Consider the following 27,444-nt stretch of genomic DNA (forward strand, 5'->3'; position numbering starts at 1 on the left):
GCAGGTCAGGGCTGGGGAGGGACTGACCTTCAGGTGAACTGAACAAGCAGACAGAGCAGGACAGGGGCCTGTGGGGAGACCCCAACTCCTTGGGGACAGTGTCGTGTGTCCTGAGGCTTCTCAGGCACACCTGCTCACACAGAGGGGACAGGACCACAAGCAAGTGCTGGCCTGTTCTTCATGGGGGGCCTGGGCCTGGGCCTGTCTCAGGGAGTCACTGAATGTGATGATGGGAGGGGAGCACAGTTTGCACCCCGGGTCCAGGTGCTGGAAATGGAGCGGCCTGGTGTTCTGAGCAGAGTGGATCTGGGGTGTGGGTTCCCTGGGGTGGGAAGGTAATGGAGGATGTTTTCCTCCAATAAAACTCATGGTCTCTAGCAGCACAGAGGCTCAGAAGCCCTGATACGAGCCAGATCTGTCCTTCTGGTCTCAGGGCCTAAGGGGTCACAAGGAAGTGCCCTGCTCCTGCTGGTGGGGGGTCCCTGGGCACTGCCCCCCACCACCCCGAGCCCAGAGCTCCTGGTTGCCCTGCTCCTCTGTGTGGGCCTGGCTTCCTCCTGCCCTGTCTCTCCCCAGCCCTGAGGAGATGGTGCCCAGCTCCTGCCCCAGCTCTGTGCTCTGCTTCCTCCCCTCCCTGCTGCTCCTCCTCCAGCTGCCCCCCGGGGGGTCCCAAGGTGAGTGTGTCTCTCCCTGTTCCTGTGTCTCCCTAGGGTGGGTGGGGCCCAGGGGCTCTGGGAGCTTCTTCTTCAGGAACTGCCTTTGTTCATTTGTCTTAGCATAATGTCCTCAAGTTCCATCCATGTTGTTGTAAATGGCATGATTTTACTTGTTTAAAAAAAAATATCCGAGGGCCTCCCTGGTGGTGTAAGGGGTAAAGTCTCAGCATTATCAAGCTATCACCAGCCACTGCAGCAGGAGTTTCATCCCTAGCCAGGGAGCTGATCCACATCTTGTAGCAGACCTCTCCTGTCTCACCCGCTGCTCCCCTCAGCAGTCTATTTCTGTCAGTCTGCCTGTTCTGCTCCCGTTCTGGCTCTGGTGAATCCTCTCACCCCCTCCCACCAGACCTCTGGCCTGTACCCTAGTTCTTATATGCATAAATAAATAAATCTTTAAAGAAAATTCCTATTTTTGAAAAAATGTACCTGTAGTGGTAACCTACAGATTTGAACTACTTCTAACTTTCCCTCAGTGACCCTGTTGTATTGTTAGATTTGTACCTTATGTAAGACTAGATACCTGATCCTTGAGATGCTGAGTCAGAGATTGTGGGGCCTGAAGTCATCCAGCCTCTGGGGTGGGTGCTCTGGCTGGGGCATGTGAGCTCATGTTTATGGTACCCCTGACACCCGCCTCTCTCAGTTCAGCCCTGAGACTCTGCCCTGTGTACACTGTCCCTGAGCTTTAGGAGGGCGGGACCAGTCCTGAGGGACATAGGAGTGCATCCACCTCTGTACCTTGTTTCTTCACTGGGGACCTTGTTAGCTGGGAGCACCCAGTCAGAGCTGTGAGCCCCTCACTGTCAGCTCTCCCTGCCCAGGGTCACATGCCTGGTGGAGTGACAGCCCCACAGTGTGTGCTGCAGCCTCCCCACCATGACCACAGCCTCCAGGTGTCTCTCTCTGCCTAACTCTTTGTCAGTGAAGCATGACTCTCCCTGTGGCCCTTTTGGTGCTGTTTGTCTGTTGACTGCTGTATGAGAGTGTCCCTTTTTGTCCCAAGCCTGGTGTTCTCTGGGAGCCCTGTGTGCTCATTCATATTGATGACCCTCTGTGCAATAAAACAAATTTCCTTAGACACCTTCTTAGTCCCCTAAGAACTCTTTTGAAATGCAGGTTCTTGGGTACATCCCAATTGGCTGCATCAGACATGGGGTAGGATCCCCGCATTTTACAATTACAAGCCCTCCTGGTGATTGTGATGCTGAAGGTGAGAACCATGGAGTTAAAGTTTTTTATGGAAGGTCCTGCTATCAGGTACACTAGTGACAGAGGGAGCATCTTTGACATTATTTCTGGACCACAGCTTTGGTTGGAAGATCTTTACCAGATTCAGAATTGTCACTGCTAATCCTTCATGTCAGCTGTCCGCTCATACCCATCTTCCCTCAGCCTGCCGGGGCCTCCCCAGTGATGGTGTGTGTTCCCCGATACGACTGTTTCTCTCAGCCTTTCTAACTCCCATGTCTGTGTTCACAGAGAGGTTCCATGTCATCGCCCCAGCGGACCCCATTGTGGCAGAGCTGGGTGAGGACACCACACTGCCCTGCTCCCTGTTCCCAGTCATGAGTGCAGAGAACATGGAGTTGAGGTGGTTTCGGTCCAATAGCCTGGAGTCAGTGTTCACCTATCAAGACCAACAGGAGCGGCCTGAGGAGCTGATGGCCCAGTACGCAGGGCGGACCTCGCTGGTGGGGAAATTCCTCCGTGATGGGGAGGCTGCTGTGACCATCCACAAGGTCCAGGCTTCTGACAACGGGCTGTACACCTGCTTCTTCAGCAACGGAGTCTTCCGTGGGCAAGCCAACTTGGAGCTGCAGGTGGCAGGTTGGTGACATGGTTAAATATCTTAGCATCCTGGAGTTTTGGAGTTGAGAAAATAAGGCAATGGAATTTAGTTTTTCATTTCATTTATGAGTAAAAAAAGGCTTATTAATTCATGTTTAATGAAATGTAATTATACAGGGAAACTACTACATGTCTGGCCCTGTTCTAAACTCTTGGATACAAAAGCAAATCTAATAAAGTTCTTCACACTGTGAGTTTGTATTTGTAGTGGGAGCTATGGTAGAGCAATTGTAATCAATAATCAGGGCATAAATTATATTTCGAAGTGAGAAGGGACGAGGACAGGAAGCTAAATGGAGCAGGGAGATGGGTCAGCACTGTGGGGCTGGGGCTGAAGGGAGGTTACAGTAATCTGTAGTAGCTCAGGCTGGTGCCATGGGAGCAAAGACTCCAGGGAAGTGGGAATACAGCTGAGTAGATATCTGATGTGTGGGTGTTCCTTTCTCCCCAGTTTATAGACAGATAATTAATATGTATCATATGTAATGTGAGGCATACAGCATAATGACTGATTTATATATATAGTGAATTGATTGTCACAATAGGTTAAATCACATCTGTCTGCTGTTATAGGTTTAAATAAAAAGAAAGAAGAAGAAGCAAAATGGGGAAAACTTCCTCATTGTGGAAAAAAAAATTCTTTGGTGTTTGTCCTTTAACAACTTCCCTGCGTATCATACAGCCTTATTAGCTACAGGCATGTTGTAGCCAAGGAAAGGAGTTTCAATGTGGAGGCACAGCCCATGTGAATGACCTGGGTGGGCATGTGCTTGGTGTGTGATTCTGATCACATAGAGTCCTCATGGCTGGTGGGGGAGAGTGAGGAGCAGGGTGTTGTGAGGTGACAATACTGTCATAAAAAAATGTTGTGAGTACACGGTGGAGAGGTCGAGGCTGGTTGATTATGCTCCCATAGGCAATCATAAAACCTCCATATGATGTAGATATTTGAGCTGGGACATCATTTTATCTAACTGGATCTATAAAGCCCCTTGGACCAGATGAAGAAAGGACGATGGAGTCCACAGAGCCTGGTGATTGTGGATAACAACGGTTAGATTCTTTAGCTTGGGGAGTTGGGCCTTGAAGGTGTAAAAGTGTGAGCACTGAAGAGAGAAGAGGCTGAGGAGGATCAGTCACAGATGAGGAGTCCTGGTGCACATGTTGTGGTGTTTGCATGTTGAGCTGTTGGAGATTTCAGCACAACAATGCTTAGCATGTGACTCTGGCAGTTGTGGGGTGGACAAGGGCAGGGACAGTATCTGGAGTTGTGGCTGCAGTTATGGGATAGAGCAGAGGGCTGGTTCACACAGTGGCGGTGGGTGCACAGGAGGTGCCATCAGTGAGGTTAGAAAAAACCCAATTGAATGAGGAGAACTGGGTCACAGAATTTAAAGTAGAAGAGGAGATTGCAGAGGCTTATGAGACTTTGTAAAGTCTGCTTGATAATTAATGTTAGGCACATTAATAATGTGTATCAGTTGCCTGTCACCATAATGCTGCTGTGTAACAAATAATCACAGAAAAAATCTCTCAGTTAATACAAGTGGACTTGTATTAACATGGGCTGGTGGAGACTTCAACTAACCTGGATGGGCTTGACTACTCTCCACTGAACTTACTCCTACATTTTTTGGTCAGATGAAAATGTCACCAAGTGGACCTTGGCTGGGCTTGTTACGTGAATGGTCACTGGCTCCTGGCTGAGGGAGGACAGCTTCAGGGGGAAAGGCTGGTGACAGGCCCTGCTCCACCTGAACTACAATGTCCTTCCATGGAGATGGCAGAGGAAAGACCTATGGGGCAGCATTTTAAACCTCTGCTGAGTCACATGAGCTGATCTCTCATTAGACACATGAAGTCACATGACTGATCCCAGAGTCAGAGTGTGAGTAAAATGTACATGGCAGAGTGTGAACCTGATATGAAGAAGGGTGAAGAATTAGGAACTTTTTTTTTTGCTAATTTACTTAAGATGAAACAACAGCATGAGTTCAGATATAGAATTTTGGGTGTGAAGAGCATGTGAGGAATCCTGGCAGATGTAACCCACAGGGATGGGGCTATCAGGGAGGGAGGTGGGGAGGCTGGTGAGGTGATATCTGGAAGTGATGTGTGAGGAGACACAGGAGCTGAGGGAGAAGAAGCCCTGGGAGAGGGTGTGAGATAAGATGGGTCTTTAAGGACTGGACCCTGGGACTGCGCTGCCTTCAAGGAGCAGATGCAGTGAGAAAAGTCAGGAAAGGGGTTCAGCAGGGGCCCAAGTTACAATAAGCCACCATCAGAGGGAAGTGACCAGTCCAAGTTGGAGGTAGTTTCAAGATGAGGTCAGGAGTGCCCTGAGTGAAGGGAGACTGGGTGAGAGGACCTTGGAGACTGGGGTTGACAAATGGGAGCCTTTTGTTGAATCACCCAGAACAGAATGGACTAGAAGGAGAAGCTGCACTATGGAGGCCGAGATGTTGCTGAGAAATGAGAAAATACACCTGTTTTTGGATTATAAGGTGTACTCTTCAACAAGAAAAGAATTCTAAAAGATTTGAACATGTTTATATCATTATAAAAATAATGGGTAGAAAGGTAAAGATGAACATATCAGGTCATCATCTTGCTCCAGATCTCCCCCAGACCCCTCAGAGTGCACCTTGACAGCCTCCCCTGGAGGTGTGCACAGGTGGCCCTGCCCTACCTAGCTCTCATCTTCCTTCCACAGGTGTGGGCTCTGCTCCCCAAGTGTACATCTCGGGGCCAGAGGAGCATGGGGTGCTTGTGGTGTGCACAGCTTCGGGCTGGTTCCCAGAACCCCAGGTGCAGTGGAGACACCCCCGTGGGGAGCAGTTCCTGGAGTTCTCCAAGGTCCAGGCCCAGGACACTGAGGGGCTGTTCAGCGTGGAGGCCGCTCTGGTGGTGAGAGACAGCTCTGTGGGGAGCGTGACCTGCTCCATCTTCAACCCTGTCCTGCGCCAGGAGAAGGCCATGGCCATTGTCATCCCAGGTCAGCGCTGCTCCCCTGCCCCATTCCCTGCAGGGGCAGGGGGCCAGCTCACCCAGGGGTACTGGGCTGGGCTGTCCTGGGCTGTGTCCTGATGGGGTCTCTCTCTGCAGAGCCCTTCTTCCCCCGGCCCTCTCCCTGGAAGCCAGCTTTCCTGGTGATCCTGCCCTTGCTGCTGTTCCCTCTCCTGGGGGCTGCTTACTACACCCGGAGAGAACATTCCACACAGATGCGGGAGCTGCAGGAACAGAAGGATCTGCGTAGTATTAAGGAGAAGGACAGACAGGCCAAGAAGGAGGCCTTGTCGGACACAGGTAGGGCAGGACAGGGGCCAGGCTGGTGATTGCGGTGGTGAGTGCTGAGAGGGACAAGCTGACTGCCGAGCCAGAGCCCAGGGTCCCTCTGCAGGGAGATCAGAGCAGGTACTGAGTCCCAGAGGGGACAGAGGAGCTTGGAGGCTCATGTTGGTCTGAATGTGAAACTTCTGGGACTACAGAGAGATTCATTTTTGCATCTTCTCTAGGCAAATTTTGTTCTTAGGGACAGTTTACACTTATATTTTTTAATTCTATTTCAGATGAACTCCAGGCAATTCTAGGTAAGCTCTGCTCTCCCTCCTGAACTCTCTGTGTCCCCTTCATGGGAGACATTCTGGTTCTTAGCTCACCTGTGTCCTGTGTTGTCTTTCAGGCCAGAGGAAGGCAGGTTACCTGGCTGGTGAGTGATGGTCCAGGTATCCTGGGTCACTGTCCCCTGTGCTCAGGGGTCCCTCCCCATGGCTGTCTAAGCACAGACATGTGGACCATTCCCTGGGGTGGAAGTGGGAGCCGGTTGGAGGCAGGACCCTGCTCCATGGGCTCTCCAGATCTGGGTGCTGTATTCCCCCCATTCTTGGGATCCTGGTGGGTGGTGACCCTTGGAGTCCCCTGCATCCTGGTCTCATTCCAGCCCTGACTTTCCCACCATGGTGCTGACTTTCTAGTCCTCAATGCATCTCCTTCTTGGTCAGCACCCTGATTAAAGCCAGTGGCTCTGGGTTTTGATAAGTAAATGGACTCTTGGAGTTTAGGAATGTGACCTCTTCCTGCCCTTTCTCTCCAAACACCCCCAAGAAAAGTCTGTTCTCTCTGCTCCTGAAGAGGCTGATCAGTGGTGCTGGGAGAGAATGGGGTGACCTTGGCTGGGAGGGAGTGGGGGGTCTTTCCCTTTCCCAGAGAGTTGTTATGACTAGAAATACTGCATTGGAGGAAGATGGGTCATTTCTACCCAGGAGCTGGTGTGATGTCCATGGTTTGTTTTTATTTCTTCTTCCCATTAATTTCCAAGGAAATACTAAATGTAGTAACTATGGAATAATAGGTACGTTAAAAAAAATATCTTCCCATGGGCCTCCCCGGTGGCGCAGTGGTTGAGCGCTGGGTTGCGAAGCGGCCCGTGGCCTCTGCGGCGCCGGTTTGATCCCCGGCTGCTTCCCAGCCACCAGAGGAGGGTCCCGCATGGCGCGCAGACCTCTCCTGCTGCCCGCTGCTCCCCTCAGCAGTGTACCTCGGTCCTTCTGCCTGCTCTGCTCCCCGCTCTGGCTCTGGGGAATTCTCTCACCCTCCCGCGCTTCTGACTGTACCCAGTGCATGTATAAACAAAACAAACAAACAAACAAATAAAGAAAGAAAGAAAAACATGCCTCTATAAAAAAAAAAAATATCTTCCCATATACTGTTTTTGATCCTGTGTAGCAACACTGAGTAGCAGGTGAAGCAGGAGCTTTGAAGTCTTTGAAGCCCAGAGCTGCTCAGTGACTTGCTAAAGCCCCACAGCAGCATCAGGCAGGGTGGGTCAGTCTGTCCTGCAGGCTCCTGACCTGAGCCAGGGATTTCCCACCACCCACTGCTGTCTGCACAGGGCAGGAGGTCATGACCTCTCAGCCTCTCCCCTCCACCCCCAGAGAGTCTCACCTGCAGAACAGGGGGAGACCAGGGCCCTTGGATCACAAGAGCAGCTGGTTGTTCTGAGGTGTCACCTATGTGTTCCCTTTCAGCTTGGAGGAAGGCCCAGCTGTATGCAGGTGAGTGGCCCTGAGAGTCCTGGGAACCCCTCCCAGGCTCCCCTCCACCCCTTCTCTATCAGGGACTCCCACCAGGAAGGACCTGGGGTATCTGGTCTCCTCTTACTCTGGAGCCTCCATCTGAGAACTGCAGGGCCCCAACCCTTGTGAGCACAGACCTGCCTCCACCTGCCCTGTCCTCCCTGCAGGTCATGTGGGGTCAGGACACCCTCTGACCCCCTGTCACCTGGTCCTTTCTTGTGGGTGAGAACAATGGTGGTCAATGTGAGGAGAGGCTGCAGCAGGAATAAGTGTGGGGTTCAGGATTTGCTGATCTCTCAAAACTTCCAGATTCCTATTTCCAAGTCAGGTCTTGCTAAGGGGTCCTGGGTTATGGATCCTTCTGGATCCCAAATCCCAGTCCTATTTTGGATCTAGTTTTTGTTTCCTGTTTCCTCTTGATTCTCTGTCTTCTCATGCATGCTCTGATCATGTCCAAGCTGGATTTTTCTTCTAATCCCTTGTGGGTCCTGAGGAATCAGTTGTTTAGAGCTGGTGTCTGACTCTGGGTCATACCTTCTGGGGTGTTTATGACTCTTGGGCAGGGACCTGTGAAAGGTCTGAAATGACATGTAAAATCCTGTGTGTGTGTGCATGTGCATGTATTTTTTTGTGTCTTTATAACAAGATAAGCAATGTATGATTTTTCAGAACCATCATCTTTTATAGGAAAATTCTGTCTGACAGTCTCATGGTCGCTATTAAGTAGGTTTTTCTTTTTTTAATTTAATTTATATATTTTTTACATCAATTTTCGTTTTTGCACAATTTTCATTTTTGTATGCATTTTCATCTTGGTTATAGTCCCTATACTATTCCCAACCCCCTTATTTTGACCCTAATTGCTCCCCACTGTAGTATATAGGTTTTTTAAAGAGGTAGCTATGTAGACTGAAAAAGAGCAAACCTAAAAGGGTTATAATCCATTTCCAAAGAACAGGGGGGGAAATTTGAAAGAAAAGTCTGGATGGAGATAGAGAGGGGAAGGAAGGAGAGGGGTGTGTGGGAGAAGAGCCTTCTAGAGGTTTTGGGCACAGTCACCAGTTTGAATTTTGCTGTGCAGATGCCGTGCAAGGCTAAAGGCCAGATCCGAGGGAGGGTGAGCGGATTCACCAGAGACAGAGCGAGGAATAGAACAGGCAGACTGACGAAATACACTGCTGAGGGGAGCAGCGGGAGAGACAGGAGAGGTCTGCCCCACATGGTGGGGCAGACCTTATCGGGTCCCTTATCAGCTGGCTGGGATCGAACCAGCGCTGCAGAGGCTGCAGACAGGTTCACAGCACTGTGCTCAACTGCCTGAGACACCAGGGGAGGCCCTGTCTCATGCATTTTAACATATAATTTCCTTTGGCATGCAAAAAGAATGATGTATTCAAATGAAACACCATTAATACACTAGAATCAACATTTTGATATTGACAGATTCACAGATGGATACATGTGTGATCTTGCAGTATTTGTAAAATTTAACAAAAATTTTTTACTTAAGGGCCTCCCCTGTGGCGCAGGCAGTTGAGTGCCGCGCTGTGAAGCTGTCCGCAGCCTCTGCAGCGCTGGTTCCATCCCAGCTGGCTGGCGAGGGTCCCACATGGCGTGGCAGACCTCTCCTGTCTCACCCGCTGCTCCCCTCAGCAGTGTATTTCGTCCGTCTGCCTGCTCTTTCCCTGCTCTGTCTCTGGGTGAATCCTCTCACCCTCCCGTACATTTGGTCTGTACCCCAGTTCTTGTATAAAATAAATAAATAAATCTTTAAAAAAATTTTTTTGTTACTTAAAATTTTGCTGCAAAAATTAACTGACTAGCGCAGTCAGTGCACACACAGTACTGGGCATGCTGTGTCTCACATTAAATGTCACTGGATTTTCTACATTTTTCCTGTTGCTCCTGTTCCTGTTCTCCTCCACTCCCTGTTTTTTATTGTTGTATGGAGAAGCATGGAGTAGAGCATTATAGCGGATGTCAACTAGTGTCTCAGCAAATACCAGTAAATTTAAAATCTTTTTTCACAAAGAGGTCACATATATGCCACCCAGTCATTGCATGTGATGTTGTTTCCTATCAAGCAAAGATGGAAAAGCCAGCTTCTCTGAGTGAGCTTGTGCAGGTGTGGCTGGTGTCACACATTTACACACCATGTGCACAAGAAGATGTTGTTCCTTATTCCTATAAATGTGGATCCTGGATTCTCCTCTCTCCCCCTCCTCACATGGTTGGGAAACTCACGCTCTCCCCTGATGGCCTCAGAGTCTTGCTGTGTCTGACCTGAGTGCTGGGGAATGACCTGCTTCCTCCTTCCCAGGATGTGTGAGGTGGGGATGACATGGCCTTGGGACACTAGGGGTGGAGGGGCCTGTGCTCCCCTTTTAGTCATTTCAGGGGCTCCCCTGGGGCCACTGGTCTATGATCCTGTGTGGCACATGCTGAGGGGGGCAGGGCACGTCCCCTCTGGTCATTAGGGCTTGTGGGTGACCCTCCCTCCAGAGCAGAGTCAAGGTCTGGGTCTGTCTCTGGTCAGCAAATTGATGAACCTTCTGGCTCCTTCCTCCTGTCCCACGTCCTTGTCCTCCTCTCCTCACCCATCCTTCCCTCCCTGCCTGCTCTCCGGCCCCTCTCTCTCCCTCCATCTCCCCCCAAAGCAGGTGACACTTCAGGGTCCTCATCTCTCCATGTGCATCATGGGGTCCTGGTGCTCCCTCCAGACCCTCCCCTGCCAGGGCCCTGCTCAGCTGCTTGGGTCCCCACATGAGGCATGAGAGCTCCAGCTGCTGCTGCCACACATCACCACACCCTGAGCAGTGTCACCCACACAGTTTATCATCTCACACGCCTGCAGGGCAGACACCTGAGACCGTGTCCTGGGACTAACTCCAGGGTCTGGCAGCTCCTTCCTTCCAGGAGTCCCTTCCTCTCCCAGGATCTAAGGCCCCCTGCATTGTGGGGGACCCCCATCCTCTGTCTACACAGCTTGCCGTGTAGCCTCTTTATGGCCCTGCTGCCCTCACCATGTGACTGTCTCTGAGCACAGGTGCAGGGTCACAGCTGTTAAAGCTCTTGTGTTTGGCTCCACCTGATGATCCTCAATAATCTCCCTGCTTCTAGGTCCCATCTCTGTCCCACCTGCAGTTTTCTCTCTTCTCTGTCATGAACACATTTTGACAGGTTCATGGGATGAGGACATGGACATCTTTGAAGTCATTATTCTGCTCATACAGAGAGGTTTTATTTTGAAGTCTACATCTTTCTGGGCTCTTCTTGAAGGAAACAGTTGTGTTAATCCAAAGTGTGTTCTCTTTCTATAGGCATGGTTTTGTCCCCACCACACATGAAAATGTGGAAAGTTTTCACTTGTGTTTGATCCTCTCAGTGTGTGTCCATGTCCCTACTCTGCATGTCTCTCCTCCCTAGAACCCTCTCCACCCCCTCCTGAGTGGGCAGGGACCTCTGCTGAGAGTCCTGAGTCTCCTCACTCATGTCACAGTCACCCCCACATGCAGCTCAGTCAGGTTGTGTCAGTCTCTCTGTTTGTCTATCTGTCTCTCTCCCCTTCTTGGACAAACAGATTTATTCACAATCCGAGGGGAATGCTCTGCCTACCAGTCCCCACATCTCCAGGCTTCTGCAGGCCTTCGCTGCCCCAGGAGGCAGGAGCATCGGGCCGCACACAGGCCTGGGCTGGTTGAGGCACTAAGCCCCGTGGCTCAGAGAGAAGCTGCACGTCCAGGTCTGTTAGTTCTTCATAAGCACACGCAGTCCTGGGCATTTCATCTCCATAGAACCTGTTCAAGAAAACCTACTTTCCAGGATGGGCCTGTGGCTGGAGACTCAAAAAGTATAATTTGATGGTCGTATTTGGGTAAAGACCTTTCTGTTCAGTCGGTATCCAGCCTACAACCCTGAGTATTAAGCTTTAGGTCTTAATCATGGGAAATTTGCAGCATAAAAACTGTGTGTATGTATGTGCATGTGTATGAATCTAAAAGATAGATGCATCAACTAAACATTTGCAAATATTCTCATCTGTAAATTCTGTTATTGTCTTGTAGAAAAGTAGGTGTGGGCCCTGATGTGTCAGCATCTAGAGTCCCTCACATGACATGTGTGTCTCTTGCAGATTGGCGGAAGGAGCAGTTCCGGGCCTGTGAGTGACTCTGTTCTCTCTGGGGCTGCTCAGCTTCTGGCCTTTCCTTCTGTTCTCTGTGGGCACAGACTCTGCACCCTCCATGGAGGGTAGAGGGTGGTTGCATGACTGGTCATGGGTGCTGAAGGGGCTCCTTAGTCCTGGGGGTCCAGACGGGTCTCCAGGGGTCCTGTGACATTTGAGCCCCAGTAATCTTGTGGTTCCTTCTCTTGCTTGTGGACTGTGGGCTGGGGTCATCAGGCTTCATTTCAGGGAACATATCCCTCTCCCCATAAAGCTGAGTATCTGGGGTGAGGAGGTGTGTGCCCTTGTTATGTCAGGCTGGTATATGGGTTCTCTCTCTGCAGGGCCTGTCACTCTGGATCCAGGTTCTTGCCACCGCAGAATTGTCCTCTCTCATGATAAGAAGAGTCTGAACTGTTATCACGATGGACTAGAAGGAGGATACAATGTTTGGGGTGTTGAGGGCATCACATCAGGGCGCTGTTACTGGGAAGTAGAAGTCAGGAATGCAGACAGAACTGAGTGGGGCTTGGGGGTCTGGAAGAAAGTTGAGAAAACTAGATTTGGTGCTCTGTCCCCACAGAAATGGTTTTTTGGGAAAGAGAAAGGAAAATGGGTTTTTGGCCGGCAAAATTATATTTTCCAAGCCTTTACTGACCCTCCTACTCGGCTGCTTCTTAGGCAGGTTCCCCACAGGATGGGGGTTTTCCTGGACTATGATCAAGGGGACGTCTCCTTCTATGACATGACTGATGGCTCGCGCATTTTCTCCTTCCCTCCTGAGTCCTTCTCTGGGACTCTCCTTCCATACTTCATCTGTTATTTTGGAGATGTGTCCATGACCCTCTGCCCCCTGGAGGCTGGGCCCCAGAAGCCCTCTGTGCCCATGAACAATCCTCCTTCTCTGGAGGAGCCTGTGAGTCCCCCAGGGAGGGGATCCCCTTGGGCTCTGGTGTGGATGGGGCTCCCCCAGGGCCTGAAGCCCCCCTCCTCCCCTGAGCCCCTGAGACCCCATGAGGCCCCTCCCTGCCCAGCCCTGCCCTGGGCTCTTCTGGGGGCTGCAGGTTCCCTGTGGACAAACCTGTGAGTCCCGGATGCTGGAGTCTCGTCCTCCTGCTCTGGGTGCAGATTCCTGGGCCGTGGCTGTGAGAACAGTCAGGTCAGGCCTTGTGCTGAGACATAACTTTGAACCCTTTAAGGGCAGGATGAATTTTTCCATGGGAAATTTTTTTATTTGGTAAAGAAAATATTTCATGGGGATTTTATGCTCTTAGGACAAGAAAGGGGATGATCTCTGAATGATTCTCCTAAATTAATTGGAGTTTACTTTATCCAACTTGACTTTGTTTGGAGGAACCTAGAGCCTGATGGAGGGTCCCCAGATCTATATTTAGGGGTCTGAACTATCTGACCAGAAACTTCTGCCTCCAAAATATTTGGGGAAATGGTGAACGATGGATTTTCCAAGGAGCCTAATATTCTGTTATCTGCTTCCTATTCTGGAATGGATGAAATACACTTAATTTTATCAAAGCTGATGAATTTCTGTGACCAGTGATATACTTGTGGTGTGTTAATTTGGTGAACTCAGGAGAAGGATCTGGTTCCTCTTTTGTGTCAACACCATTTGGAAAGGAGAGAACAGCTCCCTGAATTAAGATGAGAATGAAGAAGAGACTCTCAGACTCGGGTGACTTGGGGAGCAGGAACTTGAGTTCCACGGACCCCTGTGCTGACTCGGTCACGGGAACCACAGCTGCCAGAGGAAGCCAGATCCTGAGCCCCAGACCTGCAGGGAGGAAGGTGGATCCCTCCCTCAGGGACACTGACCTGGTTCTGGTGGGAGAAGAAGATGAAGAAAGGGGAGTGGGGAGAAGTCAGACATCTTGATGGTGTGTGACTGTGTAGAGTAAATGGTTTTCAGGCTTTTCTGCCCTCCTACCATTAAGATTGCCCTGCCGGATGGGGCACCTGTAGCTGTTACATTGTTGCAAGCTGTCTTATTTACTTCGGTGGGCCACGGGAGGAGTATTGAGACAGTTATGGAGAGAAGCAGAAGCAGGAGAGAAGCAGATGAAGCAGGAGAAGAGGTGGGAGAGAGAAGGGGAGAAAAGAAAGCCAGAGAATCCCAGAGTGAAGTCTTGCCAGGGGCTTGGAAGCCTGCTGGCGCCCCCCCCTCCCCACCCCCGCAACCCTGCCTGCCATGTACCTGGTTGCTGCTCTGCATGTGAAGCTCAATAAAAGCCTGAGAAATCCACAGAGGGCTCCAGGACTCTCCTTTACTCAGTCTGCTAGGATCATACGAAACCACCACAGTGGCCCATCTTGGTACTACAGACTGTAAAGAGATTATAATAGTTTTAACAATTTCTCTTGTATGTGTTAATTTGTATTTATTACCCATTATCTTCATTTGTCATCTTCCCTTGTGCTTTTTATAATTAATTAATTTATTTACACAAGAACCGGGGTACAGGCCAGATGCATGGGAGGGTGAGAGGATTCACCAGAGACAGAGTAGGGAACAGAACAGGCAGACTGACGAAATACACTGCTGAGGGGAGCAGTGGGCATGGCAGGAGAGGTCTGCCTCACCATGTGGGACCCTCTCCAGCCGGCGGGGATCGAACCAGCGCTGCGGAGGCTCTGGACACCTTCACAGCACTGCGCTCAGCTGCCTGCACCATCAGGGGAGACCCTTCCCTTGTGTTTTTATACAAGTTGATGTAGTTTATGTTTATAATATAGTTTTGGATAACAGAATTAGATAAAGGGGCCTCCCTGGTGGCGCAAGGGCTTAAACACAGCACTATGAAGCTATCTGCAGTCTCTGCAGCACAACTACTGTCCCAAACTAGGGAGCTAACCCATATGGCACAGCTGACCTCTCCTGTCTTGCCCGCTGTTCCCCTTAACAGTGTATTTTAGTTAATCTACCTGTTCTGTTCCCCACTCTGTCTCTGGTGAATCCTCTCACCCCCTGTACCTCTGGTCTACACCCCAGTTCTTGTATGCCTAAATAAATCTTAAAAAAAAATAGAATAAAGATATTGTGAGCAAATTTGAAAAATACCTAATATGGCATGTTAGATACAAAAATTGGGGCTGTCTCTCCCCTCATTTTGGGGAAAGGTGAGCACTTCTTCACTTGTAAAGGAAGCTTTCTCTTGATATTTAAAGATAAGCAGTGTATACATTGTAAGTGTGGGGCTGAGGAGTCGAATGCATGGACTCTCCCATCACCCATTTACTGCCGTGGCTGTGAGAACAGTCAGGTCAGGCCTTGTGCTGAGGCCACAGATGGTGAAATTGACTGACTTGAACCTGTTTGGGGTAGGAAGAATGTTACCATGGGAGATCATTTTTCTTTTCATAAAGAAAATATTTCAAGGGGTTTTCATAATGTTTGGACAAGGAAGGGAATGAGCTATGAATTTGTGTCCTAAATTAACTGGATTTTATCCAACTTGAGCTTGTGCTGAGGAATCCAGATACTGAAAAATATCTTATGTTTATGATGTATTTTTTGGGTAACAGATAAACAATTGAATTGTGACTGAACTTGAGAAATAAGTAATATAGATACAAAGATTGGCACTGTCTGTTTTGGAGATGCGTAAAGGAGCTTGTCTTGGTAGTTAAAAACATACAATTGTGTTGTGTGGATGTTCAAATATGTGTCAATCTTGTGTGTGAGGAGCTGAGTAGTCACAGTTGTGGAATCCCCCATCACCCATGTATCACTTCCTGGCCCACATGTCCCCACATGCCCTCCTGTGTGATTCCAGGAGTGTATCCCTTTGCCCCCTGCACAGTGTCAGGATGAGCCCTGGAGGGGACACTCCAGTCACAGCCGAGGACATGGGTCTCTCCCAGTTGTACTGCTTTTCTTCTGGATCCCATGGTGGGATGCTTGTCATTTTTAGGATTTACCGTCAGCTACCATCCATGAATTTTTTACTTCTATTGTTCTGAAAAAAACTATTGAAAACTGATAAATAAATATGGTGTGTGTCGTGTCTTTTGATCTAATGGGACATTAGAGAGATTTTATAATTAAATTCAAATTTATGTAACTTTTTAGTAAATGTATAAGGTTTGACTTGGGTTTTTATCATTAGTAAAGAATGTGTTTGCTGTGAAGTCACATGCTGTCTGTAAAGCAAAAAAGATAATTCTGAAGACTATATTGTTTTTATCCATAGATAGTACAAGTTTTTTCTTTCTTAGAATATTTTATTTTAAGTTGCTTTCATGCTGGACAATAAAGGATCTATTCCTCAAAATCCTCTTTGTAGCATGTTGCAATAATACCAGTGCTGTCACTGATTAATTAATAATATTAATTGTTATATATTTGAGAGTCATGTTTATGATTTCCTAAAAATTACACAAGATTACTTATTTTAAGACAGATTTTTATACAGGAAACTTTGTATTGATTATAGTAGAAAACGTTTATGCTAGTAATTATAAAGTAAATGCATTAAATGGCCCGCTTTGAACACAAAAATGAGAAACTTAAATCTCAGTTGTCATACACTCAGCACCTCCCCCTGCAGACCTGAGGAGCAGACTGAGGAGAGGAGGAGACACCAGGCCCCAGACAGGATGGGGCAGACCCTGGGTCTAGACTGAAGCTGCTCATCTGACACTCATGGTCCTTCTCACCTCAGGAGCTTGTCCACCCCCAGCTGAGCCCCAGAGTCCATGTCCCCAGAGTCCTGGGGGGGGCTTGTCCCCTCATCCTCTGTGAGCTGTTCCCAGCCCCGTCTCCCTCCTCTTCTCTCTCTTTCCCTCTGGGCTCAGGGAGAGTCATCTGAGGAGGTGGGATCTTCATCCAGAGGGAGAGGAGACCCCAAGCGGGCATGTCAGGGGGATTCAGGAGAGTCAGAGTGTCCTCAGGATCCTCCTCCCAATATAGCTTCTGATTCCTCTCATGGGGACCCCAATCCTCTCCCAGCTCTGTGGGGACCATGTCATCACTGTGATCTCAGGCAGAGCAGACATGGCTCCCTCAGCCTTGGGGTGCTCCTGCCTGATACTCCCACGGGGCCCATCTTCTGTCCTCCCTATGTCATCTCTTCCTCCAGTTTTCCGCCTTTGACAGTCATGTGGTCTTTCCCATGCACCTGGAGGGATCTGTCACATCCTGTGTTGATCAAGATGATCCATGTTCCCCCTGACATCATCCTCTCAGGTGCCCGAGAGATGTGAACCCCAAGTTTGGAATTTCTGCCTCTGACCTGCTGACCCTGGGAAGCCAGAGGTCACCCTGCCCCAGGGGAGGAGTATCCCCTGCTGAGAGCAGCCCCAGGGCAGGAGGCCTCACCCTGCAGGGGGAGGGGAAGGGAAGACCCAGGACCAGGGGGCAAGGCCCCTTGTGGAGGTACAGTCTCTCTTAGCATTGGGTCCTCTCCTCTGCCCTCCTGCACTTTAGTCAAGGGAGGGGTCACCTCAGAGGAGGAGGGGATAGAGGGGGGATGGTGAGGGAGTCAGGGTGTTACAGGGCAGGGAGAGGGGCAGCCCAAACCCGGCAAACCTGCCTATTCTAAATGGGTTCTGCCATCTGCCGCATCAACACAAAACATCTGAGACTTTAATGGGAAGGAACTTTAATACAATTTGGAAACAATACAGGAAAGGCAAAGAATCTAATTTCTAAATCAAGCACCCAAAGTTACCCATCCCCTCGTGGGTAAAACTCCATTCAAATGGGATTGGCCCAGAGCAAGGCCACAAGTCTAAAGCATCTTCTAGTGGGGACCCACAGAAAAGGGTCAGAAACAACCAGACAAGCCCAGAAGAAAAAGAGCAAAATCAAAATCAAGGTAAAAGCTGCCATTGTCACCTCCCCATGGGTCTCACCCACATCTGTGTCACAAAGTCCACGACCAAAAGACAAGCGCAGTTTCTTCACGTGTCTCTAGGCTCCATGCGCCTCCTCCAGGTCTCCTGGCTCCATCCTGCTTCCTTCCTCTGTCTCCTCTGCAGCTTCTTCTCTCCCTGCTCAGCTCCACCCTCCATTTAGGTGGGGCAGGGAACCTGGAACCTCCCCCCTTTCCTGGGGACCACCCTGTTACAAGGGGACTACTTGACCTGTGGTTGTGAACTAGAAGGATCTGGAGCCAGTTGTGTCTCCTGTGTGACACCTGATGCAGAAGCATCTCCAAGAGGAAGGAGCAGAGCTGATTGACAGGGAGAGTGAGGCTGCTTCTCCTCCACGGGAGCTGGTCTTTGCTGGGCAGGGAGGCAGGAGCCATTGATGATGTTAGGAGTTGGCGCCTCAACTCTGTCCAGGGTTCCCAAGGACCACACGGAGCCAGAGATGCAAAAGCAAAAAATACTTTATTGCTAGCTTAAGCTAGGGTCCAACTCTGCCTGGTGTACTGACACAGCAGTCTCATCAGGTTAAGAGAGGGACCCCCTCCCAGAGCAACCCAGCTGTTTTTCCACTTTGTTCACAGGATGCGGGGACTTTTTCACACCAGGGACCAAGTTCAGCCTCATTGGGTATCTCTCCTTGCTTGGCACTAACTAAGTTTCGTTTACCCTTGTCTTGTGGTTTTTACCCCAGTCTGGTTGTTTTTGTCACTAAACTAGGGCATAGCTGTGCCCTTTAAAATGTCTGTTTTCCATAAAATGGCTGCTGTCTTGCTATGCCTAATTCTTTAATATCTTACAATGCTCTCATTGTAAGTGCAGGTGGAGGGGGTGGGAAGGGCAGAGGGACAGAGGGGACCTGGAGGGCGAGGCGAGGGCCCTGGGGAGGAGCTTGGGGGTCACTGAGGAGATGTGGGGAAGGAAGGTCTGGAGGGCCTGAGGTTTGTCCATCCAGTGAGGGTGCAGGTCCCCAGGCAGCTGCCTCTGATTTCAGAATAATGTGAACACAGAGCTCAGAGTCTGGTACTGAACTCTTGTCTGTGTCCTTATTGCATTTGGTCCCTTATCTGTTTATTAGTGATACCGGAATTGTCAGGCCTAGTCTCCCAGCCAGGAACGGATCCCAGACTGCAGGGGCAGCGCTGAGTCCCGGCCACTAGACCCCCACGGGTTGGTGTCTCATGAAGCCGCAGCAGGAACTTTGCAGACGCTCAGGCAAGCAAGCGAGAAGAGGCAGTTTGTTTAGAGAATGAAAGTTTATTGAGGAGAAAAAGAACAGAAATAAAGTGGGACTCCCAGGCCAGGGAACCAAGCCTGGGAGGGACAAGGAAGCCAAAGTGTTGCGAGTCTGGGTGTCAGGGGTTCCTGAAGGATGGGAAGGCGTCGGCGCAATTGTAGAGAAAATGGTAAGGGAAGGGGGAGAGGGAATGAGGAGACGCAGACACTTGATCAGGGTGCTGACATCATCCTGCTGAGGGTCTCAGCGGTCCTTTATTTATACTAAGCAAATTGTGAGTACACGGGCCTCCCCTGGTGGCGCAGCGGTTGAGCGCTGGGTTGCGAAGCTGCCCGCAGCCTCTGCAGCGCCGGTTCGATCCCCAGCCGCCTGGTGAGGGTCCCACATGGCGCGCAGACCTCTCCTGCCGCCCGCTGCTCCCCTCAGCAGTGTATTTCATCAGTCTGCCTGTTCTGCTCTCCGCTCTGGCTCTGGTGAATTCTCTCACCCTCCCGTGCTTCTGACTGTACCCTGTGCTTGTATAAATAAATAAATAAATCTTAAAAAAAAAAAAATATTAAAAAAAAAATTGTGAGTACACAAGCATAAGGTAAAAAGATAATAATCATCACATGTTCTTTTTCAGGAACCGCCAAGGGTCTGTTTGCCTTCCGGCAGAGGTGTAACATTTATTATTCTTTGTCTTAAAGAAGGCACAGTTGCTAAACAGATGTTTTCAAAATAGTTATTTACTTTAAACAATCTAAAAGTTATTTTATTACTAGCAAAAAGCCTATGTGTCTGCAACTAACATTTCTAAGTTTGCCATGGTGAACTATTAACTATGGGCTGGAGGAAAACAAAGGGCAGGAAATTACCTGGGGGAAGGGAGACAAAGAGATGATTTCTAACTAACCTATAAAGTTTAGACTAACATATAACTAATTGATTAAAGTAAAAAACAGAAAGCTTTTATATAGAAATTATTATGTATAGTATATTGTTTTAATATTGATTTGATATTAAGGAACCAAGGGCCTGGAGGGCATTAATGACAGGCAAGCTGCACTGACTCTTCCCTAGCCCCCAACTCTCAATTAGGGGAGGAAGTCTCCTAATCTAAACAAAGAATTTTCTACCTATCACTCCTCTACTATCTAGTCAGCCTAGTTTCCGTATTTAACTTTAAGATCAAGGGACAATTTTCTCTTCCATAAGGTTGCTGGTTGTTGTTTTAAGGAACTACAAATATTTTATCAGGGGCAAAATCAGGAGATGGTTATAGCCTTTGATCCTCAAAAAAATGGTCAATATGTGACATATCAGTAGTTGTAACATTGACCATTTCCGAGTGCGTTATTTGTGCTGCCGTGATTACTAGCTCAACCATTCACAAATTGCTGTTGACTTATTCTTGAATGCATACTCTAACAGCTACCATACCAATTGTCACATCCTAGGGAATTAGCTATAAACAAACAGGAAGAATTTAGCAGGAGTCAACTATGGTATCTCATGGTTTATCAGGAATCTTCTTATACTTGGAGCATGGCTCGCCTCTGCCACCCAACTGTTATCCTTAACTTTAAAGTAAAGGAACTTCTTTCTCTAATTAGCTCTTGCCTCAAGACACCACATCTCTATATCAAAGACTTGGCCGATAGAGGTTTACAACCTTTTGTTTCCAGAAGTTTTTTCACTGGTTAATGTAAAGCCAAATGTTGAATTGCTGCCTTTTTGGCAGAGGACTACTAATTTTATGAAAAATGTAATATTTATATCATGCAGTGCCATTTGTCATCAATTTGGTTATTCAATGATTGATCAGTATTTGCAGTTTTACTTTTAAATGTGTATTTTAGCAATGGTAGAAACTAGCCATAAACAAATGAGGAGAATCTTGGAGTCAGCTAACGAGATTCCTGATTTTTCAGAAATCTGCCCCATGCCCGGACTTTTGTCAGACGACATGAGTAGCATGGCTCCCCATACCAAAGTGGAGTCGGGTCTCAGGGAATAGATACCTTTTTTCCCTCATTATTCTAAAGCTCCACCAGTCTCTTTGTGATTGGTTAGTTCTCGGCTGTCTCACTTAATTTGCTACTGAGTGCGGGATCTTCACATTCCTTATCTAACAGCTTTGTCTTTCCCCATTTGTTGCATCTTTAAATTTATGGCCCAGTCCTCCGGATGGGCATCCCTGCATTGAAGTTAAACAGCTGCCCTTCTCATGTGTCCATAAATTAAACCACTCTCCATTTCTCCAATCTCTGCCTCCCTTTACCACCTGAAGGAAACCAGGACTAGCATTAACAATGTTGTCCTTGGTCCTGGGATGTTTGTTTTTCCTAGTGGAATGGGTTACTTTCCCTTGGTTGTCCTTATCTCTGAAGCCTCCCTAAATTCTTCAGAGGTCCCCTCCTGCACTGTCCCTAAAACTGCATAATTCCTAGCTTGCCCTGTGTCTCAGTACTGAGTGATACAAATATTACATTTTTTATAAAATGAGTAGTTCTCTGCCAAAAAGCAGTAATTCAACATTCAGCCTTACATTAACAAGTGAAAAAACTTCTGGGAACAAAAGGCTGTAAACATCCCTTGGCCAAGTCTTTAATATGGATATGTGGTCTTTTGAAGGGCTAATTGGAGAAAGAAATTCTCTTACTTTAAAGTTAAGGATAGCAGTTGGGTGGCAGACTGGAGCCATGCTCCAAGTACAAGAAAATTCCTGATAAGCCAGGAGGCGCCATAGCTGGCTCCTGCTAAATTCTTCCTGTTTGTTTAGGGCTGACTCCCCTGGAGGTGACAATTGGTATGGTAGCTGTTAGAGTATGCATTCAAGAATAAGTCAACAGGGCCTCTGGTGGTGCAGTGGTTGAGCGCTGGGTTGGGAAGCTGCCTACAACCTCTGCAGTGCCAGTTCGACCCCCTGCTGCTCCCAGGCCACTGGAGGAGGGTCCCGCATGTCGCTGCCGCCTGGTGCTTCCCTCAGCAGTGTGCTTAGGTCCTTCTGCCTGTTCTGCTCCCCACTCTGGTTCTGGTGAATTCTCTCACCCTCCTGGGCTTCTGACTGTACCCAGTGCTTGTATAAATAAATAAATAAATAAATAAATAAATAAATAAATAAATAAATAAATAAATAAAATAATAAATCTTAAAAAAAAAAAAAAGAATAAGTCAACAGCAATTTTGTGACTTGTTGAGCTAATAACCATGGCAGCACAAATAATGCACTTGGAAATAGTCAATGTTACAACTAGTGATATGTCACATGTTAACCATTCTGGGAACAAAAAGCTATAACCATCTCAGTCCCTGCCTCCAATGAAATGTTTGTAGTTCCTTAAAACAACAATCAGCAATCTTACAGAAAAAGGAATTTTTCCTTGATCTTAAAGTTAGATATGGAGATTAGGCTGATGAGATAAATAGAGGAGTAATAGGTAGAAAAACTCTTCTGTTAGATTAGGAAAATTCCTCCTTTAATTGAGAGCTTGGGGCTAGGGAAGAATCAATGCATCTTCCTTCCCCCAGGTAACTCCTGTCCTTTGTTTCCCCCAGCCCTTAGTTAATCGTTCACTATGGCAAACATAGAAATGTTTTGGTCACATAAGTTTTTTGGTAGTAATAAAATGACTGTTTAAGGTAAATGGCTGCTCTAAGAACACTTTTGTTTAGCAACTGTGCCATCTTTTAAACAAAGAATAATAAATGTCACGACCTCTGCAGGAGGGCAAATAGACCCTTGGCTGCTCTTGAGAAAGATGTGATGATTGTTATTTTCCTGCCTTAATGCATATGCTTATGCACCCTCACAGTTTGCTTGAAATGTATAAATAAAGGGCTGCTGAGACCCTCAGTAGGATGATGCCTGCACCCTGACCCAGTGTCTGTATCTCCTCACTCCCCCTCGCCCTCATGCAGTCCCTCTTTCAAGAACCCCTGACACCCAGGTTGTTGCAACTGGCTCGTAGCATGGGAGCCTGTGGGATAGATAATGGGTGAGGCCTGTATGGACAGAGATGCAGACTGTGTCCCCTGCTGCCCTGTGGGAACTCAGCTTTCGTTATTGAAGAATGAACACAAAGAAGAGCTCAGTCTTCAGTCAGTGAATAAGCAAGTGATTAAGCCTCACCAGCCAGGACCCTCTTTGACATCCTCCTTGTGCTCACAGCTGCCATCTGACTTCTGCCTCCACAGATTCATTTCATCTGTTTTTACATGTAAAATCCTGCATGGGATGTGTGTGTGTGTGTGTGTGTCTGTTTCCTGCTCTCCTGTTCCCATCTCAAGCTTCCTTGTCCATCCTCCTTTCCCTCCCTCAGTGTCCACCATGCACTGGCCACAAGGGGGCAGCAGAGCCTCATGGACCCTGGGGACAAGCCTGGTGGACTTTCTGTTAGCCCCTGGGCTCCTCCCCCACCAAGTAGCAACTCTTTCTGGGGCCCCCAGGCAGGAGCTGCAGGCTGGCCCTGCTTCCCTCTGGGAGCCCTGCTGCTTCAGAGACCCTCAGGGGTGGAGTCTTGGAGCTGGGATCTTAATTCTTTTGATCACTCATCCTTTCAATAATATCTTGTGAAAATGCAGCTCAGCTAACAAATATGTACAAACATTACACAGATTATGAAAATAACACATTTAAATAACACATGAGATTATATGATTTTTAACAGAGCAGAGAGACCATCGAAAAGATTAATGCTTGGCCAGGAAAAAACAAGGGTGGCTTGGGAGGGGTGCTGGTGATGGATATGAATTGAGAAATATATTGATATTTTTAGTGTATTTGAAGTAGGCTGTGTGGGGAGTGGTCTGTGAAGATGACTCTGGAGTCTCTGGCAGAGATAACTGGGGGACACAGGTGCCCTTCACTGAGAAGGGGAAACCACAGGAAGTGAGGAGGGAGGGAGGCTCAGGCTCCATGGTTTCCTTGGGGACATGGAAATGTTGTGCCCTTTAACGAGGAAGGCAGCCCCAAGGAATCAAGGACAGCTGATGCAAGCACAAAAGGGAGTTTAATACAGACGCGAGAGTCTGGACTCACAACACTCACCGACACAGCGGTGGATGGCGAGAGCCCCTAACTGGGGAAACAGGAAGGTATTTATAAGGTTACAAGCAGGTTTAAATTTTAAAACAAGCTGGCAATTACTCATTGGCTACTAGAAGGCATTTTTGTTGAGGGCACAACTCAAAATTCAAACGGATGGTTTGGGATGCCGTGGTTTCCTTAATTGGTCACTTTTTTATCAGTGGACACCAGAGTGGTCTTGTTAGGGGGAAAAGGATGTCCCAAAGCTAATTCCATATAGGCTTTGTGGACTCCACCCCCACCCCAGGTCAAAGCCAAAGACACTGGGAACTCCAAATCCCATCACCACCAAAGGGAAGGTGGCTGGGACCTGAGGGTGGGGTTAAGCAGCCAGGTGGATACAAAGGCAGACACGTGGGCTTTGGGGGACCCCATTTTGGCTCTCTGCCAGCTCACAGCTTCCGGCCAGCTCTGGGAGTGACTGGGTTTCCAGGTCGTCGGATCGGGTAGGACACATTAAAGACTTTATTTCCCTATTTTCTCCCTGAGTTGTACATTTTCCTCATTTCCTTTCCTCTTGTAAATAAACTTTTTATTAACCTTTTTGTGTGTGTCTGTAGTAGAGTATTCATAAGTCCCTTTAAAGCACGGGTGAAGACCCACAGCCAGGAACCCGTTTAATATCGGGGCTGTTCTATAACAGTCTGAGACCTTTGATATTGGGTGCTCGGCTAGCTCAATTGGTAGCATATGAGACACATTTTAGGAGTGTTGCATCATTTTCCAGCAATCATCTTCCAGGAAAGCGAAACTTAGACCCAAAATTCTAAAATGGTGGTTACACACAAAATGGTGAAACAATGGTTATTCCACATTCCCACATTTTTTTTCAGCGCAGTTAAAAATAAAAGAAGCATAAAACATAAAACCTATAATAATAGCATAGCTATAACCAAACTTAATTAAAGCTGCTCAACTTTATAATGAAGGGGCTCATGTTGGGAATTATGTCCCTTTACGGAGATTCTTGTTGGTCCAAGGCCAGATATCGCTCCCTCAATACCATTAGCTGGACTGAGTTCACTCTTTGTCTAATGAAGGCCACTAGCCTATTAATGACACAGGGCCCTTAAAGGTCCATGCAGGAGGCCAGAATGCAAAAACACACCAGGAAGCCCACCTGGGCACAGGAATGTGGAAGCCTGCCTAGAGGATTCAGACAATGAAACTTCCCCCTCCCACTATAAATCTTTTCTCAGACAAAGAACCTCCACCTGCCCCACGAATCTTTTTGCGCCCTACAAACTTTTTCCCACTGTAGGAACCCAGTCTCCCACCTGACCTCTCCTCACCCTATAAAAGCCTGCTTCCCCCTGACAACCTGCACGACTCCACTGTTCCCCGCCTTGGGTCCGTGAGGTCCGCCAGGGAGCAATAATCTTTCCCTTCCCCTGAGGAAGCTTGGCCTGGCTGTTCTTTTCTGCTTCATACTTTTCAGGCCCAATAGCCAGAACCAAGAGGAGGGTAATAACCGGACTGAGAGGGGCAAGAGATAGGGCACCCACCCACCTAGACCCTCCCAAAGAAATGTTTCGTTGTCTTCTAACTTTTTTCTCCGACGTTCCAGTTCTTCCTGTAATTGTCTAATTTTATCTCTAACTATTCCTGATTTGTTACCATAAAAGCAACATTCTTCCCGCAGGTAGAGACAAATGTCCCCCATCAGCCGTGCCGAAATCTCCTTGTAAAACTGAACAGAGGTCCCAATTCCAGCAACCCCCAAACCTATTCCTGCCGACACCCCCAGACCAAAAACTAATGGGACAATCATGGCCCGCTTAGGTCTGGCGGACACAGACTGGGTGAGCTGGATGATCAGGCTCTGGTTGCCCGGGACTATTCCCACATCGGGCATAAGATATATTAAAATGCATGAGCCTGACCAGCCAGCAGGGAGCATGGGGTAGGCTGTGGTGCCACAGAAGACAGCGCCTGGCTCCAGCGGGCACATAGAAGCAGACACATTAAAACCAGGCACTATGGCCACACTGACTATTGAGCTGCAGAGTGCCTTATTTACTTGGCCCACTCCCAAAGTGCCATTGTGACCAAGGCATGGCATCTGGGCGGCTGCCAGGGAAAGCTCAACATTATAAATAGGCAAGCTCAAGTTGCATTTTTTCGGGGGCCCCTACAGGCTCGTCCAATTATACACAGTAGGGACTGCTGTGTTACGTGAGGGTCCTTCTTTCAGACATAACCAGTAATTTCTGGCCAGGGTCGGGTTAGTCTCATTTAAAAACTGCAAGGCTGAATATAACATGGCCTGTACTCTTTTTCCCAACTTAAGGGAGCCCGCCGGGTCTGGGACTCATATTGGCTTGAACCACCGGTCCTGTGTCTGGGCAACTTGTTCAAGAACCCTTTGAACTTCCTTTTTTCCTGCCCAGTCTTGGACCCCTCCTCCATCTGTCATTCCCCAATGGTTCCTCAGAGTCCAACGAAAGGGCTGCCCTGCTTTGGCAGGGCACACATATCCTGCATTATTCCCTTTTGATATGCCAGTCCAGTAAGTTTGATTGGTCTCTGTACATTGGTAAACAGTAGACATTTCATAGCACTATGAATGAACAAAAGTATAGGCTGAAAGCCTCCTTTCCTACCTACAGTGATGACAACCTTCATGTTTAGGTGGTGAATGATCCAAGCACTTCCAGCAGACCACCCTTCCCACTATGCCCGGACATCCCTGGGTGGTGCCTTTGATCGGAGTCACTGCAAACAAAGGAGTTCCCCCAAGGCTGCAAGCATGCTTACTGAATGTGCTCTGAATGTGTTCAAGTATGCCTGCAGTGACACATTGCTGGCAGGCGTCCCACTAATCCCCAACAAGGAAAAAACAAAAGAAGGGCAGTAGGCCAACGTTACAGATTGTTGTCATTTTTCCACAGCGGGGACAGTGGTTTGGGAGCGGTGGGTTGCGGCTGGGTACATTACGGGGGAGGGGTGACGCCGATACCACCTTAAAGCAGCCTTTGCAGGGCGGAGTTGACGCGGACGTCATTTTAACTCCTCCCCGGGCTCCCACGGCTTTGTCTGCTTTCCCGCCTCCCAAAAAGCCCTTTTCCGCGGCTTCTGTCTTTCCTGTTATTGAAGCTCCAGATGTTCAAGGCCACCTCCGCCATTATCACCAACCACATAATTTTCAACATTTAAAGAAATTAAAAACCGCCATTACCCAATATGGTGCTAGTGCCCCTTTCACTCTCACAATTCTTGATTCTATCGCAGAAGGGTGTCTCACTCCCCTAGATTGGCAAACCTTAGTAAAGGCTGTCCTTGATGGCGGAGATCATTTACTTTGGAGGACTAAATTTCAGGATCTCTGTAGGGACCTGGCCTGAGAAAATAAACAGGCTGGAAATCCATGGACTTTTGAAATGCTCACAGGCTGCTCATGACCTTCACCATCTCAACTCTCGCTCATTACGGCTTTTGTTTAAGATTAC

At 48.4% G+C, this 27,444-nt stretch overlaps 1 protein-coding gene across 1 annotated transcript; it reads left to right on the forward strand.

The window, feature by feature from the left end:
• Positions 1-2,182: 2,182 nt before the first annotated feature.
• LOC119251379 (butyrophilin-like protein 1) lies at positions 2,183-27,151 on the forward strand. The gene is made up of 6 exons (XM_054698138.1): positions 2,183-2,546; positions 5,281-5,562; positions 7,595-7,621; positions 11,775-11,801; positions 12,149-12,252; positions 27,092-27,151. Exons 1-6 carry the CDS (start codon positions 2,183-2,185, stop codon positions 27,149-27,151), a joined length of 864 nt encoding a protein of 287 aa, XP_054554113.1.
• Positions 27,152-27,444: the final 293 nt, after the last annotated feature.

This window comes from Talpa occidentalis, unplaced genomic scaffold (assembly GCF_014898055.3).
Source record: "Talpa occidentalis isolate TD23 unplaced genomic scaffold, MPIMG_talOcc4v2.1 talOcc4.2, whole genome shotgun sequence".
Taxonomy (NCBI): Eukaryota; Metazoa; Chordata; class Mammalia; order Eulipotyphla; family Talpidae; genus Talpa; species Talpa occidentalis.

What these genes read in the sequence shown, in the direction of transcription:
- LOC119251379 (XM_054698138.1), top strand. Translation starts at nt 2,183, where the DNA reads ATGTCTGTGTTCACAGAGAGGTTCCATGTCATCGCCCCAGCGGACCCC. An exon ending in CTTGGAGCTGCAGGTGGCAG is followed by an intron (nt 2,547 to 5,280) that starts GTTGGTGACATG and finishes TTCCTTCCACAG; the next exon opens with GTGTGGGCTCTGCTCCCCAA. An exon ending in GAAGGCCCAGCTGTATGCAG is followed by an intron (nt 7,622 to 11,774) that starts GTGAGTGGCCCT and finishes TGTCTCTTGCAG; the next exon opens with ATTGGCGGAAGGAGCAGTTC.